Below are 15,805 nucleotides of genomic sequence, written 5' to 3' on the forward strand. Positions count from 1 at the left end.
AGAGAGCCTTTTTAGTCGTGGCCCCTAATCTTTGGAACAACCTACCTTTTCACATTAGAGATGCCCAGTAACCCAATTATTTTAAAACACCCATAAAAACCTACTTATTCTTGTTGGTACCGTACATCCTGGCTTTTATTGTGCAAGCACAGTCTTGTTTTTTTCTATTATTGTTTTATTTGATGGCATTTTTTAAATTTATTAGAGTTCATGATTTATTGTGTATTTCAGGGCATGTTTATTGTTGATTTGTATTGTTACAAGCTGGAGAACCTAGGAGTGGACCATCACCTCACAACATGGATACTGGACTACCTCACTGACCAATCACAGTATGTGAGAAATCAGGGCTGTGTGTCGGACAGGGTCGTCTGCAGTACGGGGGCCCCACAGGGAACGGTTCTGGCTCCGTTCCTCTTCACCATCTACACTGCAGACTTCTCCCACAACTCCACCCAGTGCTTCCTGCAGAAGTTCTCTGTTGACTCTGCAATAGTCGGCCTCATCACTGATGGGGACGACAAGGAGTACAGAGAACTGACCCATGGCTTTGTGGACTGGTGCCAGCAGAACTACCTCCAGATCAATGCCAGTAAAACCAAGGAGCTGGTGGTAGACTTCCGCAGGCACAAACATCCTCCACTGCAACCACTGAACATTCAAGGTATGGACATTGAGGCTGTGGACAGCTACAGGTACCTTGGTGTTCATCTGAACAATAAATTGGACTGGACCTACAATTCAGACGCCCTCTACTGAAAAGGGCAGAGCAGACTGTACCTGCTGTAGAGACTCAGGTCTTTTGGAGTGGAGGGCCCACTCCTGAAGACCTTCTATGACTCTGTGGTGGCCTCAGCCACCTTTTACGGTGTGGTCTGCTGGGCTGGCAACATCTCTGCTGGGGACAGGAAGAGACTGAACAGGCTGATCCGAAGGGCCAGCTCTGTTCTAGGATGCCCTCTGGACCCAGTGGAGGTGGTGAGTGACAGGAGAATGGTTACCAAGCTCTCATCCCTGTTAGACAACATCTCCCACCCCATGCAGGAGACTCTGACAGCACTGAGCAGCTCCTTCAGTGGCAGGCTGTGCAATTCTCTTTTTCTGACAACATTGTATTTTACTCAGTTATAGTATGTGTATTCTATTTCTATTCTATTGTATATAGTATTTTATTCTATTCTATTCTATTGTGTACAGTATTTTTATTCTCATTCTTTTGGAGATTATGTATCTGAATCTCAGGAGCAGGACCACACCTCCAAACACACTCCTTCTGGCTCTCATCTATATACAGTAGGTTCCCCCAGTTCTGCAAGCTGATCATTCTCGTTTACGTGCCCCACCCTCCCTCCTTGTGCTCCATTCTTTAACTTCTTTGCTTCTATTTAGTACATGGAGATCTGCCAGGCCCAGGAGCCATCGCCAGTCCCCTTTGAGGCCTTCCCCAAACCGCAGCTCAATTCATGTCAAAGCATTCACCTTTACCTACTAAAACGCTGTCAAACCTAAAATGAGGACGTGGGCCCAGCTAGTGAAATTATCTTATTCTATTCCAGTGTTTTTCTAATTTTTGCAATGTAACTTTACACTGTCCACTTTCTGCTTTTTTTTTTTTTTTTTTTTTTTTTTTTTTTTTTTTTTTTTTGTCTGTCCCATTTGGTTCTTAAGCCGTCAGAATTGTTGTCTGAAGACCAACAAGGATACCAAATGGATTTATTTTGCCAAATGGATCATCATGGCATTGCCGTATTGGTCCATTTGATCGAACTTTGTTGTTATTATTTATTTTATTTTCAGTTGTTACAGATGGGACAGACATGACGGGGGGATAGGAAAGGGAGAAAGAAAGAGAGGAAGGAAAAGAAAAACAGAAGGGAAAAGGGACAGTGAGAAAGGGCACTTACAAAGACAAAGAGAAAGAAAAAAAAAATCTCCTGGATCACCTGTTGAGAGAAAAAGAAGAGAAGACAAGCAAAAAAAAAAAACAAACAAAAACAAAACAACATACTAAACACAACACCATCACGTTAATCTAGCTGAGTGTGAACAGCAGTAAATACTAAATATTGAAAGTTGTTGTGCAGCACGCAGGACAGACAGCGCACAATGTGCTTTGAAGTAGCAGCTAAGAAAGGTGTAGTTTATGTCTACGAACAGTGAACACCCGTGTGCACACCTGTGTGGATCAACGCGCTTGTATACAAAAGGTTTTCCCATGTAACGGTCTGCTAGAGGGTGCGGAGGGCCATAGCCCCGTCCCCCAGGGCATGAAGCAGGCATGGAGGAGATCCAGGCTCCAGACATCCAGAGGACCCAGAGTGTGAGAGCCCAAGGAGTACCACCGGAGGGGCATCCGTGCCACCTTCCTGGGAAGGGCTGAGGAGATCCCCAGACGAGGGGGTCACCCAGTAGCCACGGAGCAGAAGCCAGAGGGGGCTGCACCGGCGTGCCCGCCGGCTCTGCCGGCAGCCAGCTGTGCCAGAGTGAACCGAGTTGCAGGCCCCGAGGCCGGAGGCCCGAGGGCCCCCTTTGCCCCGGAAGAGGCCTGACCGAGCGACAGGCATCGGGCCCCGCCAAGTAGCCACCGGGAGTGAGCCGGTGCATACCTGAGCGCCCAGCCCCGGACACCAAGAACCACCAATGCACCAACCCCTGAGGGCATCAGTTACCAGCAGGGAGTGTGGTGAGGGGAGATAGGCCTCCACACTTGGAGGGCCTGGGAGTACCCAGGGAGGTGGAGTCTAAGACCCGACCTGACATATAGACACAGACAAACAGGCACACACAGACATAAACATGCTTTCCCACCCTCATGCACACATATACAAACACTCAGCACTTACCCAACGTAGGGACAGACATACATAGACATGTACACACAATCATACTCCCCAAACATACTCTATGCCCTGGGTCCAGGTACCCTCGCTCCCAGAGGGGGAAACGGCACCCAGACCCAAGAGATGTGACCCTTTTCCCCGGGGTGGAGGCAAGCAGACCGCCCCAGGCTCCGCAGCAGCAGGGAGGCCAATCGGACAGCCAACACCTCCTCCCAGCCCCCCACCCCGATGGCTAGTAGAGAACGGGGGTGTGTGAAGACCCCATACCTCCCTCCTCCCGCTCATGTGTAGTGTTGCTGCGTGTTGTTCTAAAGTGCATTTAAAACAAGGGAGGGCATGGTGCTGCTGCCAGAGAGCAGCAGGTGTTAGCACGGCCCCTCCCGAGAACCCTCAATGTCTACATGGATTTAAAATTGAGAGGTGGGCACCGGCGCCAGAGGTAGGGTTGAATACACAGACCGTCCTCTGTATTTATTCTTATTTTATTTTATTCTAATTTTTGCTTCATAACTTTTGCACTGTCCACTTTCTGCTTTAACAAAACAAATTTCCCACACGTGGGACTAATAAAGGTCATCTTATCTTATCTTATCTTATCTTATCTTATCTTATCTTATCTTATGTATATTTTGTATAGCATTCATGTGCATTACTTGTTGTTTTAAGTCTTTATAAAAGTAAAGTTTGACTTGATTAGATGCATGTCTTTGGACTGTGAGGAGAGGTGGGAGTGCCCATGCATACATTAGGACAGCATTTAGGATGCACACAGAGGGACCACAGCTGGATTTAAATCCAGGATCGTATTGCTGTCACACAATAGTGCTGACCACTGCACCACCATGCTGTTCCTTTTAAATTTACAGACACATAACTTGAAGTTAACCGACAATAAACTTTTATTTGCAGGTGGTTACTTGTATCACTCACACTGTGAGGACATAAATGTGTTTCATAGTATCAGGAGTGCACCAGGAGTGATAACAAGGTTTAATGTTGTTTTAAGATCACCATTAGACACATACTGCAGAAAACACCAGGAAGTGAATGTGAGTCAGTGTCAGGTTGTGTAAACCAAGGGAAATGTAACCGCGCGTGTGAGTGCATGTCTTTAATTAATGAGGTTTACGGAATTCAATTTTTTTTCATAGCAAAATGAAATTTGAGGTAAATTAATTTTAGCTTCCGTATGTTCCGGACATGCTGGTCTGCATTGAATGGTAAATGCCCAACAGTAGAGGAAGTTTTAAATAAAGCTCTTATTGTTAGCAGAACCTTCCTCTTTGTGGCCATTTCACAGCTTCTTCTCTGTTGCAACCGAGACTGCTTTTCAACACCCTTCACATTAATTTTTTTATGGGTGTCTTATTGGTATTGGTAGCTTTTCAGCTTAAGGTCTGTTGTTTGAAAGAAGAAAAAAACAAAACAGGAAGAAGGAGATGAGTGCAAAAATGAAGGGAGAGAGGCTGAGTAAGAAAAAAAGAGGCAGCAAAAGAAGGGGGAGGGAGGTGTGCAACAATTTCCTGTAGTTGCATGCTCTTCAGCGTCTCTCAGCCTTCCTCTCTGAGTCTGTTTCTTTCAGAGTGAAGAGCACAGACGAAGCTGAGCGGAACAGGATGCAGGCTATCAAATGTGTGGTCGTGGGAGATGGGTATGCTATTATTTTACTAATTTTAACCAGTGTGTTATAAATTAAAGAGGCCTTCAAGCTTTGAATTACACAGTGGTCGCCCAGCTGACGTGTAAATGGGGATTGGCCCCAGGCTCTGAATTTCAGGGTAATCAGATAGAGCTGTCAAAGGTTGTCACATGGTAGGAGCAACAGTTTGACCCACTACAGCAAGATTGCTGTTCGGTTCAGCGTAAAAGCGTAAAAGAAACTTCTGTACTTGTGTTTTATGTCCAGTGTTAACATGTAGATCTTAAGGTGTGTGTTTGACAGCGGTGATTCACACTGAGCGCGCTGGATGAGCCATGCAGGCCACAACATGCAGGAAAATGCTTTAAGGCAGCAGAACTCCTCTTCAAAGATGAAAATCCGATAGATGCCACAAAGATCAGTTCAGAAAATACAAACAAAGTGGGAGAAAAGTATGACTAAAAAAAGAAGAGGCAATAAAGAAGCAGAAGCTCAAATGTGTAAATGATTAACCTCATTGTGTTTTTGACATCTGAAAAGTTGTTGAATTTATTTGCCCTAAAGGGTGAAATGTGCTCGCGTAAGAAGTTTGGATGAGCCACCGTCTGCCATCAAATGCGTCTTTCGTTGAAGGTGGGGCAAAATGGCTGGCTGTCAAAGTGAAGGAAATTGTAAAGCGGAAGTCCTACAGTTGTTTCTCAAAAATAGTTCAGTAAACACTTTAACACAGACAGTTAACCATCCAGAGGTAGCACACAGGTACTGCAGTGTGTGTGCAGAGCTTCCTGGTGTGTGACACTGATTTAAAAAATTGCAGAGAGAGAGAAGCCGTAACAGTGACGCGTGTAAATATTTGGAAAGGGAATCATGTGGTGTTGGCTCTATTTCATTTAGCATGCAACATTTACATAAAACCTTTTTTTTTATTGAAAGCCTTTGATTGTCAGCTACTAAAAAGACCTCACATGAAAAATAACAGTTCAAGTGATTTAAACAAATGCAAAACATGATTTAAAATTTGACATTAAAAAAAAAAATAATTGTGTGTTTTCTCTAACATTTTTTGTAGTGTTCAAATATGCGTCAGCTTGAGAACTCTATGAAAGGAGCAAATGTATACATATATATATATATATTTGAATTTATGAAGGCACCTTCATTGTTATGGTTACAGTGACAAGTGACAATGGTTACAGTGACTACTACAGAATATAGAATAAATAGATAATTAAATAACAGTCATAATTAATCAAAAAAAGCATCAATTGTTGGCTGTCAACAGGAAACCAACAGTAGTCAGGTTTTATGTTAACCAACATATTCATACTTTGATAAATTTCTTGTTTTGTTTAAATAACTTGTATTGTTATTTTTCTTAAGAAGCTGTTTTTTAGTAGCTGCCAACCAAAAGCTTCCATTAAAAAAGGTTTTATGTAATTTAAGTGTCCTAAAGTAAATAAAGACAGTTCACTAAAAATAAGTGACAAAACATGTAAAGCAAAAAAAATAAGCAATAATAAGTCGCAGTTTCTGACGTGAATATAAGCTGCTACAATAAGCACTGCAGAGGTAAACAAGCTGAACTTTTTGTAGATCTTATTTCATTACTTTTGACTCCACTCCAGAACTTGACCTAGATTTCAGTTCCACCTTTATTACTTGTTTCTTTACAACTAGTGCTGTGTACAAACTAGTACTGCAAATATGACGATACCAAGTAAATACAGGGCCAGTACTGCGGATACCAATACTCACACTTTTAACCTATAATAGTTTATATAGGGAAGTGCAGTGCGTCACGACTTATGAGACATTATTAGGGACATTATTAATTTGCAAATTCTGAACACATTTTAATGATTTTTACTTTCCACAATAATTAGATAAAACAACAAAACACACCTTTTAGTTTCTCATGAATTTTCAAACTGGGTTTTTCAGAGACCCAGAATTTAATGTTCATGTCTCAAAAGCACTTTGGGTCAGCTTCTGTTGTTTGAATGTTCTATAGGGTATAAATAAAATAGACTTGCAGTCAACACAAAAAGGTTTAGACGTTTTTTAATATGTTGTTTAAGGAATATTATGCTATGTGCAAAAGAAATAATTTATTTAACAGATTCAATGGACTACAGACTTAACTTAAAGCACTGAATCAATCTGATACCAATATCTGTGTTGGTATCAATATTTGGATTAATTCGTCCACCTCTATTAAAAACACAACACCAAGACAAAGGCAGTCGGTTCACTTCAGTGGATTACACAAGCAGGAGGAAGTCATTCTTTCTCTTTAAAAGAAAAATTGAGAAGAGCTTGGAGATGTGCCCAGTTTTACACCTGTGGCCACATGAATAAAAGGAAATATTGTGAAAAGGTTTTCAAAATGTTGCCTTTTGAAATATTTGAAAGATACATTGCAAATAACCCAGCCAGCCCTTTTGAAAGTCTATGTATCATTTTTATGTGACAGCCAGAAAGCTAATGATGGTGGTGGTAATTTTCACATTGATTTCTCATTTTTTAACCTCTGCTAGGCGCTAACAGTGTATATATAGATACATACGCACAGTAGTTAAACTTAACTGCTGATGGAGAAGAGGAAGTCGGTTTCATGTTGTAGGGAAGTCCGCTGCAAGAGTCGTGGTATTTACAGTTTAACAGCACAAGCATTTAAAAGGCTTTTAAAATCTTCACTGGCTCAACAATAACTGGCAAATCTTCATGTGACATTATAGCAGACAATCAGTCATATCTCTGATTACGTTTTAAAGATTTTTATCTCGAGTATAAACACAGTACATTTCAGCAAAAAGTAAAATAACTTCATGAAATAAGAAATTTGCAAGCTGTCTTGACACTTGCGATGATCTTTGGCATAAGTAGAGAATTTGGAGCTGAGGATGCAATCAGAGCTCATCAGCTGTGTTGGAAAATCCATTTTCCTTAACTAACTCCAAAAAAGGAGACGTTGTTGAACAACAATGTGAATGATTTAAGCACATGGTTTAATTAGCAGCCAAGTTAATGAACATCCTACAGTCTGATGATTGTATCATTAAAACCTTACAAAATAAATGGGTTACTTTAAAGGTAAATGGGCCAGCAGGTTATAAATGTTAAATTAAATCTAACACTAGAAAGAAAAGAAATTTGGAGAGCCACACCACAGCTAATTGTATTGTACATAATCTGACAGGTTTTCAAGATAGTCCTTGAAAAGTAGAGATGAAGGCAGCTAACTTACTGTTTCAAACAAAGCATCATTAATGTGCCTGAACTGAAATAAAATGAAGTTTCTGTCTTTTGTGTTTCTTATAGCGAAGTTGCTTTTTCTCAGAAAAAGCTAACATTCTGTTGCTATCTGCTGGCAGGTCAGTTAAGGACTTATATGTATACATATTCACTTCCCTCTACAAGTGTATATAAACATTTCTGAAACTTTCATGGGTGTATAAGCAGTAGCTAGTTGTGGTGGTTGAAGCTGACCTCTGTCAGGAAATTGTCTGCTGCTGCTGTTTTCATGCCTGAAGTCAAAATGGCGGATGTTAGAAAGTGGCTCATGGTGCCGTCACATTCCTAAAACTCAGAGAAAGGTAATTTACCACAACTGTTTGCTGCACATATACACTCATATATATTGGCTGCATAAGACTTTTTTAAGGACTTGCGAGCAGAGAGTTGGACTTCTTGGGTATATTAGACGTTCTCTTGCATGTCTTTTATCCTGTCTTCCTTCTCTCACCTGGCAGATGGCCCCGCCCCTCCCTGAGCCTGGTTCTGCTGGAGGTTTCTTCCTGTTAAAAGGGAGTTTTTCCTTCCCACTGTCACCAAAGTGTTTGCTCATAGGGGGCCACATGATTGCTGGGTTTTTCTCTGTATGTATTATTGTAGGGTCCACCTTACAATATAAAGTGCCTTGAGGCAGCTGTTGTTTTGATTTCACGCTGTATAAATAAAATTTTATTTAATTGAATTCTCCTGCTAAAGTGAGTGCTGAGTTAGCAGTTATACGACTACTAAAGCACAACAGTTATACAGCTACAGATATAATTATTTGTAAAATACAGTAAACCTAATGAGTAACAAAAAAGTCAAGCCCCCTTTGAGACATTAAAGTTTACTCAGTTTTATTTTTTCTTACATGCAGCTGTAGAGCTATGCAGCTAGCTAACTGACACCATTTGGCCTCAGTCTGGTTGAAACCATTCATCACCATTTATTGACGTTTTATTCTTTTTAGATGGGACCAAAAGAAATGAAATGTCACAATAGGTTAAAACGATAGGATAAAACATGTTCATGGAAAAGCAGATTATGAAGCAGATAGAGAGAGATGCGAGGCAGAAATCTTTTTTTCTTTTTTTTGATAGCTCGGTGTGGCTAGTTCCTGTTTTCAGCTCAAACCGATGCTTCTGAAACAGCGCGGTTCCTTTTTGACTCACACACGACCACAAAGCACACACATGTAATGCTATACTTATGAGAGCTTTTAATGGCATTATTTAATGTGTGACCCACATCCCTGACTCAACCTCTGCATTTGACCTAAACCCTGTTTTAACCTTAACAGTGAGTCTAAATCTTAAACCCACAGGAGCCTTTGGAAAAAGTTACAAACTGACAAAATTTCATCAGACTTGACCTCTAAAGCTCAGACTTGTCCTCACAGAGATAGAAATGCTCACACGCACTCTGACAGCTTTTATAGCTGTTATCTGCGTTGCTCATATCACTACTGAGTCATCTCGTCAGCAGGGCTGGTCTTTTTAAAATGCTAACTTTTGGAATGACTGTCATTTTGTAGTTTCTATGTCATGCTTTTTTTTCTAGTCAGAACATATTTAGATTTTATAATTAATAAAAAATAAAATTAACCAGCTACATAGTATAAAAGTTTGTTGTTGTTGTTGTTTATTACAAATGTTTGTGCTGAAAAACACTAAAATATATACTCATTACACTTGTACTATAACAGCAGCCATGAAAGTAAAGAAACGTGCTAACAAGTGTACCCACAGTGGAAGCGTCAGTTGATAATGATGATGTGTCATCCCTTCCATATTTTTGTATAACAACTTTTAATAATATACAATATAATAATACTTAAAATAACCAAAAAATATTTTGTATAAGAGAAATATGCCAACATTTTATTTGATTTACATATTAAACATAAAAAGTTTTTGGGGGGAGACAATGGGGGAAGCTCAATTTCTTCTAGATAATAGTTCAAAGTTCCACAAAAGTATTAATCTTATTGTGGGATTTTAAAATGTTTCTATTGTGTTAATCTGGTTTGAGTAAAAGGTGGGAGTATATGAGAGTTCTGAGCAAAACCATCGAGAGGACCAGTACAAACCTGCTTTATTTGATAAACGCTTGTACGTCACAAATGTCTTGTATGGCACAGAGTCACAGGCAGACTGAGAAAAAGGACGAGCCGATGGGTTCCTTGCAGACTGGATTTGCTTGGTTATTTATGTAAGCAAAAAAAAGGTTATTTATCAATAAGTGTGATAAAGACCGATCCAATCAGGGATTCTGATCTCCGTCTGTCAGATAAGAGACTCTACAGAATTCTGTTTGATGAAAGCAAAAAGGCTGTAGCCACTCCTATTAGCTTATGACCAATCAGATGTATCCAGAGTGTAATCAACATGAAATATGAGTGCTGCGGTGAAACCAGGGCTCGAGTTCTGTGTGCTGCTGTTAAAATGCTGGCAGCAAATCTGTGGAAACTAAATAAGAAGCAGGCTAGTCGATACTTGCTGGATCACCTTGCAGGCAGCCATGCAGTTTCATCACTGTGGATGTTGGGACAAGCTGAACACAGATCACTGACTTTCTGCAAATTAGAAACACAAAAACGCTGTTTACAGATGTCAGCGTGTCCATGAAATCTGTATTTGTTGAATGTGTTATTTTTGACCGTGACAGTATTTTCGAACAATGACGTCAACAAAGGAACTGGGCGAGTTGCTCACAGAATAAATATACTGCACTTCCAGAAAAACTTTAAACTTGGAGTGTGACTGATGTGTATAGGCGTGCATGTTGCATCATCTCCTGTTGTACAATATATATATATGTATATATATATATATACAGTATAGTAACATTTACTGTCTCTTGTGGGGGTTTTTGTCATTGCCTATGTCTCTTTCCTGACATCTCTGTGTTTTTACTTGTGTTATCCAGAGCTGTGGGTAAAACATGTCTTCTCATCAGCTACACAACCAATGCCTTCCCTGGAGAGTACATTCCTACTGTGTGAGTACTACAAACACACATCTACACACACAGAAATACAGACATAAACACTCTCGCGGTCTCTCTGTGAGGCTCCTACAGGTACATGCACATGTCTTCATGGTACACATGATCAGTCGTGCACTGTGTCAGGACACACGGACAAATATTATAGAGAAGATGCACACATGTGCTGCAGTCCAACTGGAAATGTCTGACTGTAACACAGGCAGGTTTGGGCTGGCAGCAGCCTGCAGGTTATTAAAACATATTTGTGCTTCAAAGCGTGTTTGATCAAAAGTCAGCTGCTTTCTGCACACGGTGAAAGAAAAGAAGAAAGAAGCAAGATGGGCTTTTCTTTTCTTTTTAACAATAAATATTGTTGACAATATTCCTAACAGCGCTGGAACTGAACAAGTCAAGTATTAGAGTGTTGTATGTCCATGCAACATAATACTTTCACTACATTTTAAATGGAAATTTGAACAGTTTTATGCAAAATTCAGCTAAATATGAATCTAATATGTGAAGCATTTTTAAATGTATTGTTTTTATATAAGCTAACCTTCTCCATGGTAAATGTTAAAAAAAAGATAACAATATTACTCGATTAGCAACTGTTTTCCAAATCCAATCTGATCCTTTTTCCTGTATACATTTATTTATTTGTATTTATTTATTGAATATTTCCTGTTTATTGTAAATAGTCTTGAGGTTTGGGCAATTGGTTTAAAACACTATACAACCTTTCTGGCCGTTTTTGGCCATTAAGTCTCATTTTTGCTTGCTATTTCTGCAGTTTTATAAACCAAAAGAAATTAAAAGGTTTAAGTGGCAAATTAATAATTAGCACAATCTCTAATGTAAACAGTCAGAAATTTAAGCCCTACACAGAATATGCAGGACGTTTGAATATTGAAATAAATATTGAAAGAAAAAAATGAATGCAGTATCAGCACTTTTACTTCAGCAAAAAATTGAATGCTTCTTCCACCAGTGGGTGCTGGTGCCTAAATGAAAAAATAAAACCTTATAAAAGAATACAGTCCACAAATATTACATGTAAGCCATATTAGAATGAAGGCAATAAAAGATCTAGGGAAGCATAATAAATGATTATTACACAGGTTATGATAAACCTCAGATCTTCAATGATGTAATGCTGCACTCTGCAACATGAAGGACCAGAATTTCATGAAAATGACTAAGAGTCAACACATTTACACATTTACTTCTTCAGGTGCAACTGGAAGCCCAGAAATATAAACACCAACACTGAGAAATTACACTGTTATGCTTATTTGTGACCACACGAGGGCAGCCCTGCCTCATTATATGTTATGCTCTCATGACACAGACATGGTTAGTATGACTTCTGTGTCAAACTAACCAAAGTAATGTTGTTGGTTAATGTTTTTGTGAACAGTGGTATTTCAAGTATGGTCCTGTTTTTTCCCCCCGTTACAGGAGTTTCACTGGTTAAACGATCAGTGAACTGAAGGATTGTTTAATTAATGAATAACCAATGAAATGAAAGGCTGCCTATGACTGGTTGACTGGTTGACTGGTCGACTGATTGTTGACCTTCTCTCCCCACAGATTCGACAACTATTCAGCTAATGTGATGGTGGACAGTAAGCCGGTCAACCTGGGCCTCTGGGATACAGCTGGACAGGAAGATTATGACAGGCTCCGCCCACTGTCCTACCCACAGACGGTAACAAATCACACACACATGCATGCTCAAGTACATTTCAAATAAAACTTTGTCCTTAAAAAAAAAAGCCGAATTTATTAGACCCAAAAAGTCCAAAGTAGGAGTTAGGCTTAGTTTTCAGTAAGGACACAGGGGTTTGGATCATTTTTATTACTTTCTTTATTAATAATTATTAGTTATTAGTTCAGTTTATGACTTTATGACTTGCAGTTTAGTTTTGAAGTTTCTGTTTGAAGTTTGAAGTTATCTGTTTATCACAAAACTTGCCAAAGTGATGAGTGCTGCTCAGTCTGATATCTGCCCAGTTGTCTGAAAAGAAGAAACAGTAGAAAAATCAAGAAAATAAATGGAAAACGTGTTGTTTATTGTAAATATAAATGTTAGAAATGTTATAATAAATATAAAAAAAACGCAAGCAAGATATTCTTCCTTCGAGATGTAATGTGGAAAGCATTTCAGTTGTGTGAGAATTCAACTTTTAGAGCTCGGCAAGAAGTAATGGACTTAAAGTTACAGCGACAGAACTGTAACTATGTCAGCTAATTAAAACTGCAGCATCTAAAAACCTATTCTAATTCTTTGTCTCCTTGTCTCTGTATCCAGGATGTTTTCCTAATCTGCTTCTCCCTGGTTAGTCCGGCATCCTATGAGAACGTCAGAGCTAAGGTCAGTTTTGGCTGTTTTTTTTTATGAGGTCTGTCTCTCAGCTGCCAAGGAACAAAATGTAAAAAGGAACAAACGGAACAAAAATATGCAAATTTCTAATTGTGTTTTATTAAAACTTCCACAGTGGGTTAAATATGAGCATGGTAAGACACTGAAAATAAAGTGACTGAAAGAAACAGCAGTAGATCTCATCAGGTAATATCCATAAACCCCATGGAAATAGCTGCTTTGTGAGGTAGCTACTCCACAACACAGCTTAGATTTTCCAGTCATAGCCTACAACAATCACTGGCTTGTGGATTAATTGAGAAAATAAGAGGATAGAGAAAAACAGTAATTTATTACAGAGAAAATAACAATAATAATGATAATAATGATAATAATAATAATAATAATAATAATAATAATAATAATAATAATAATAAAATAATAGGTACTTGGATAAAAGAAAATGGAGGAAAAGCCAAAACAGGTCTGAAAATAAATGTGAATGAATGATTGATGCTGTGGGTGAAAGTTGGATGATGCATTTCTCTCATCTTTCATAGCTCCAGCATATCATTTGTTTTTCATGTTAAGCCTTCATCCACCTTTCTGTAACACCTGGCATCAGAGCTTCATCTCCCTTCACCTTTGATTCTGTTTTTCGCCTCTAACACGTTCCTTGATTTTGCGTGTTCCCCTTTCTCGCCTCTTATTTAGTCTTGCTTTACTCTGTATTCTGCCAGTGGTATCCTGAGGTCCGTCACCACTGCCCCTCCACGCCCATCATCCTGGTTGGCACTAAGCTGGATCTGAGGGATGAAAAAGATACCATTGAGAAACTGAAGGACAAGAAGCTGGCGCCTATCACCTATCCACAGGGTCTAGCTCTGGCTAAGGAGATAGGTCAGTCACTCTTACTTTATTTGCTTGAAAAGCACTTTAAGATTTGAAGCTCTCCTCACCAATGATGATATGAAACTAGCATTTTGTTATTTCTCTCATTTCCTGGTATCACAGTAACAGTATGGTACCTGTAGTTGACTCATTTATATTCTTTGAAAGTTTAACTTATTCTTCTCCAGTACCAGCAAACCTTTCTTCTCTTTCTTTGTCTTTGTGGTTCTTTCTCTTCTTTTATTAACATATATGTGTCTTTGCATGTATAGATGCAGTTAAATACCTGGAGTGCTCAGCCTTGACCCAGCGTGGTCTGAAGACTGTGTTTGATGAAGCCATTCGCGCCGTCCTCTGCCCTCAGCCCGCCAAGGTCAAGAAGAAGCCCTGCTCGCTGCTGTAAACGGTACGACTGAAGAAAACACAGAGGAAGAGGAGGAAGAGAGATTAGACATTTGAAAAAGAGAGAAACAAAGTTAACTCGTTCATTAAATGAACACATAAAGGAGAGTAGAGGTTTGAGGGCTTATTTTCTTTCCCTTGATCATAAGTCTGAAGCTATTGTAGACACTTATCACTAAGAGGTGATTCAGAAGTTTGTTCTCACACATATACTGGACAGAGACAATAAAGAGAAAAGAAAAAGACATAAATAAACACAACACAAAACAGAAGAGAAAATGTTTTATCTTCTTCATATTCAATTTCACTTTATTGCAGAGGAAAAACAAATTTGTCCTAAATATTATTGGAGTCATTTTGTCCCACAGGCTTCAATTTAACCTCATGATTTATGTGACCTTTGTTTTAGATTCTCACAGGAGCACAGAAGAAGAGAAAAGGACTGCAGACCCTGAAGAATATATGCAAATTCTGCCATGTCTCTAATGTATATCTACAACTTTAAACAAAACAAAAAACAAAACAATGTATGGTGTGCAGGTTTGCTATTGTTTTAGAAATGCCAACGAGTTCTTAAGTCCAAATCCAGATGCTGCAGCAGTTTCTTTGTAAAATATACCAGTTTAGAGATTATAGATTTACTCTTTGAGTTTAAGTGTAAGTCTGAGAGCAGCATGCTGCCATCATCTAAAGTACTGCCAACAATATATATGTGTTTCGTGAAGCCTAAAATAAAAATAACTTTTGTAACTGAAATAAACACAGTGTTTCAGTATGATTTGTTCACTGTGTGCTGTTTTGAGGGTGATGAATGTAAGGAGCAGAAATGGTCGTTTTATGTGAGGAAGCAAGCAACAAGCAAACTTGTGTCTGAGTAAGATTTATTAACAAATGTATTATTTGTTGTGCTATTAAAGTTAAAATAAAACATTTGATTGCATAAAAGATTCACATTATTTCTCCACAACATGTGACCTTTTGGAGTGAATCCTGATACTGAATTCTGGAGGATATAAAATTCTCATATTGACACAGCTGCTGATATCGTCTATACTCTGTCCTTTTTTATATATTGTAGAGAACGGCATCTTGTTCTTGTAGTAAGTTGAACATGTTCAGACTCAAACAGCACCATGCCACAAATGAAATAAAATTTAGATGTACAAAATAATGAATAGCTTAAATATAGGTCCAGGTAATACTCATCTGTGCAGGTGGACAAGACATTCAGTAGACATCTCCTCACAGCTAAGCACATTACAGGGAGTGCAGAATTATTAGGCAAGTTGTATTTTTGAGGAATAATTTTATTATTGAACAACAACCATGTTCTCAATGAACCCAAAAAACTCATTAATATCAAAGCTGAATGTTTTTGGAAGTAGTTTTTAGTTTGTTTTTAGTTTGAGC

General features: G+C 39.0%; 1 protein-coding gene across 1 annotated transcript; it reads left to right on the top strand.

The window, feature by feature from the left end:
• The first annotated feature begins 4,336 nt into the window (after positions 1-4,336).
• Positions 4,337-15,328, top strand: rac2 (Rac family small GTPase 2). The gene is made up of 7 exons (XM_003456565.5): positions 4,337-4,491; positions 10,681-10,752; positions 12,331-12,448; positions 13,052-13,114; positions 13,843-14,002; positions 14,266-14,399; positions 14,805-15,328. The coding sequence occupies exons 1-6, from the start codon at positions 4,457-4,459 to the stop codon at positions 14,394-14,396; spliced, it is 579 nt and encodes a 192-aa protein (XP_003456613.1). The 5' UTR covers positions 4,337-4,456; the 3' UTR covers positions 14,397-14,399; positions 14,805-15,328.
• The last annotated feature ends 477 nt before the right edge of the window (positions 15,329-15,805 follow it).

The sequence above is a fragment of the Oreochromis niloticus genome, linkage group LG6, assembly GCF_001858045.2.
Source record: "Oreochromis niloticus isolate F11D_XX linkage group LG6, O_niloticus_UMD_NMBU, whole genome shotgun sequence".
In the NCBI taxonomy this organism is placed as follows: Eukaryota; Metazoa; Chordata; class Actinopteri; order Cichliformes; family Cichlidae; genus Oreochromis; species Oreochromis niloticus.

Excerpts from the sequence above, each read along its gene's own strand:
- rac2 (XM_003456565.5), top strand. The coding sequence starts at position 4,457 with ATGCAGGCTATCAAATGTGTGGTCGTGGGAGATGG. Across the intron at positions 10,753-12,330 it reads GGAGAGTACATTCCTACTGT|ATTCGACAACTATTCAGCTA; the intron begins GTGAGTACTACA and ends CTCTCCCCACAG. Across the intron at positions 12,449-13,051 it reads CACTGTCCTACCCACAGACG|GATGTTTTCCTAATCTGCTT; the intron begins GTAACAAATCAC and ends CTCTGTATCCAG.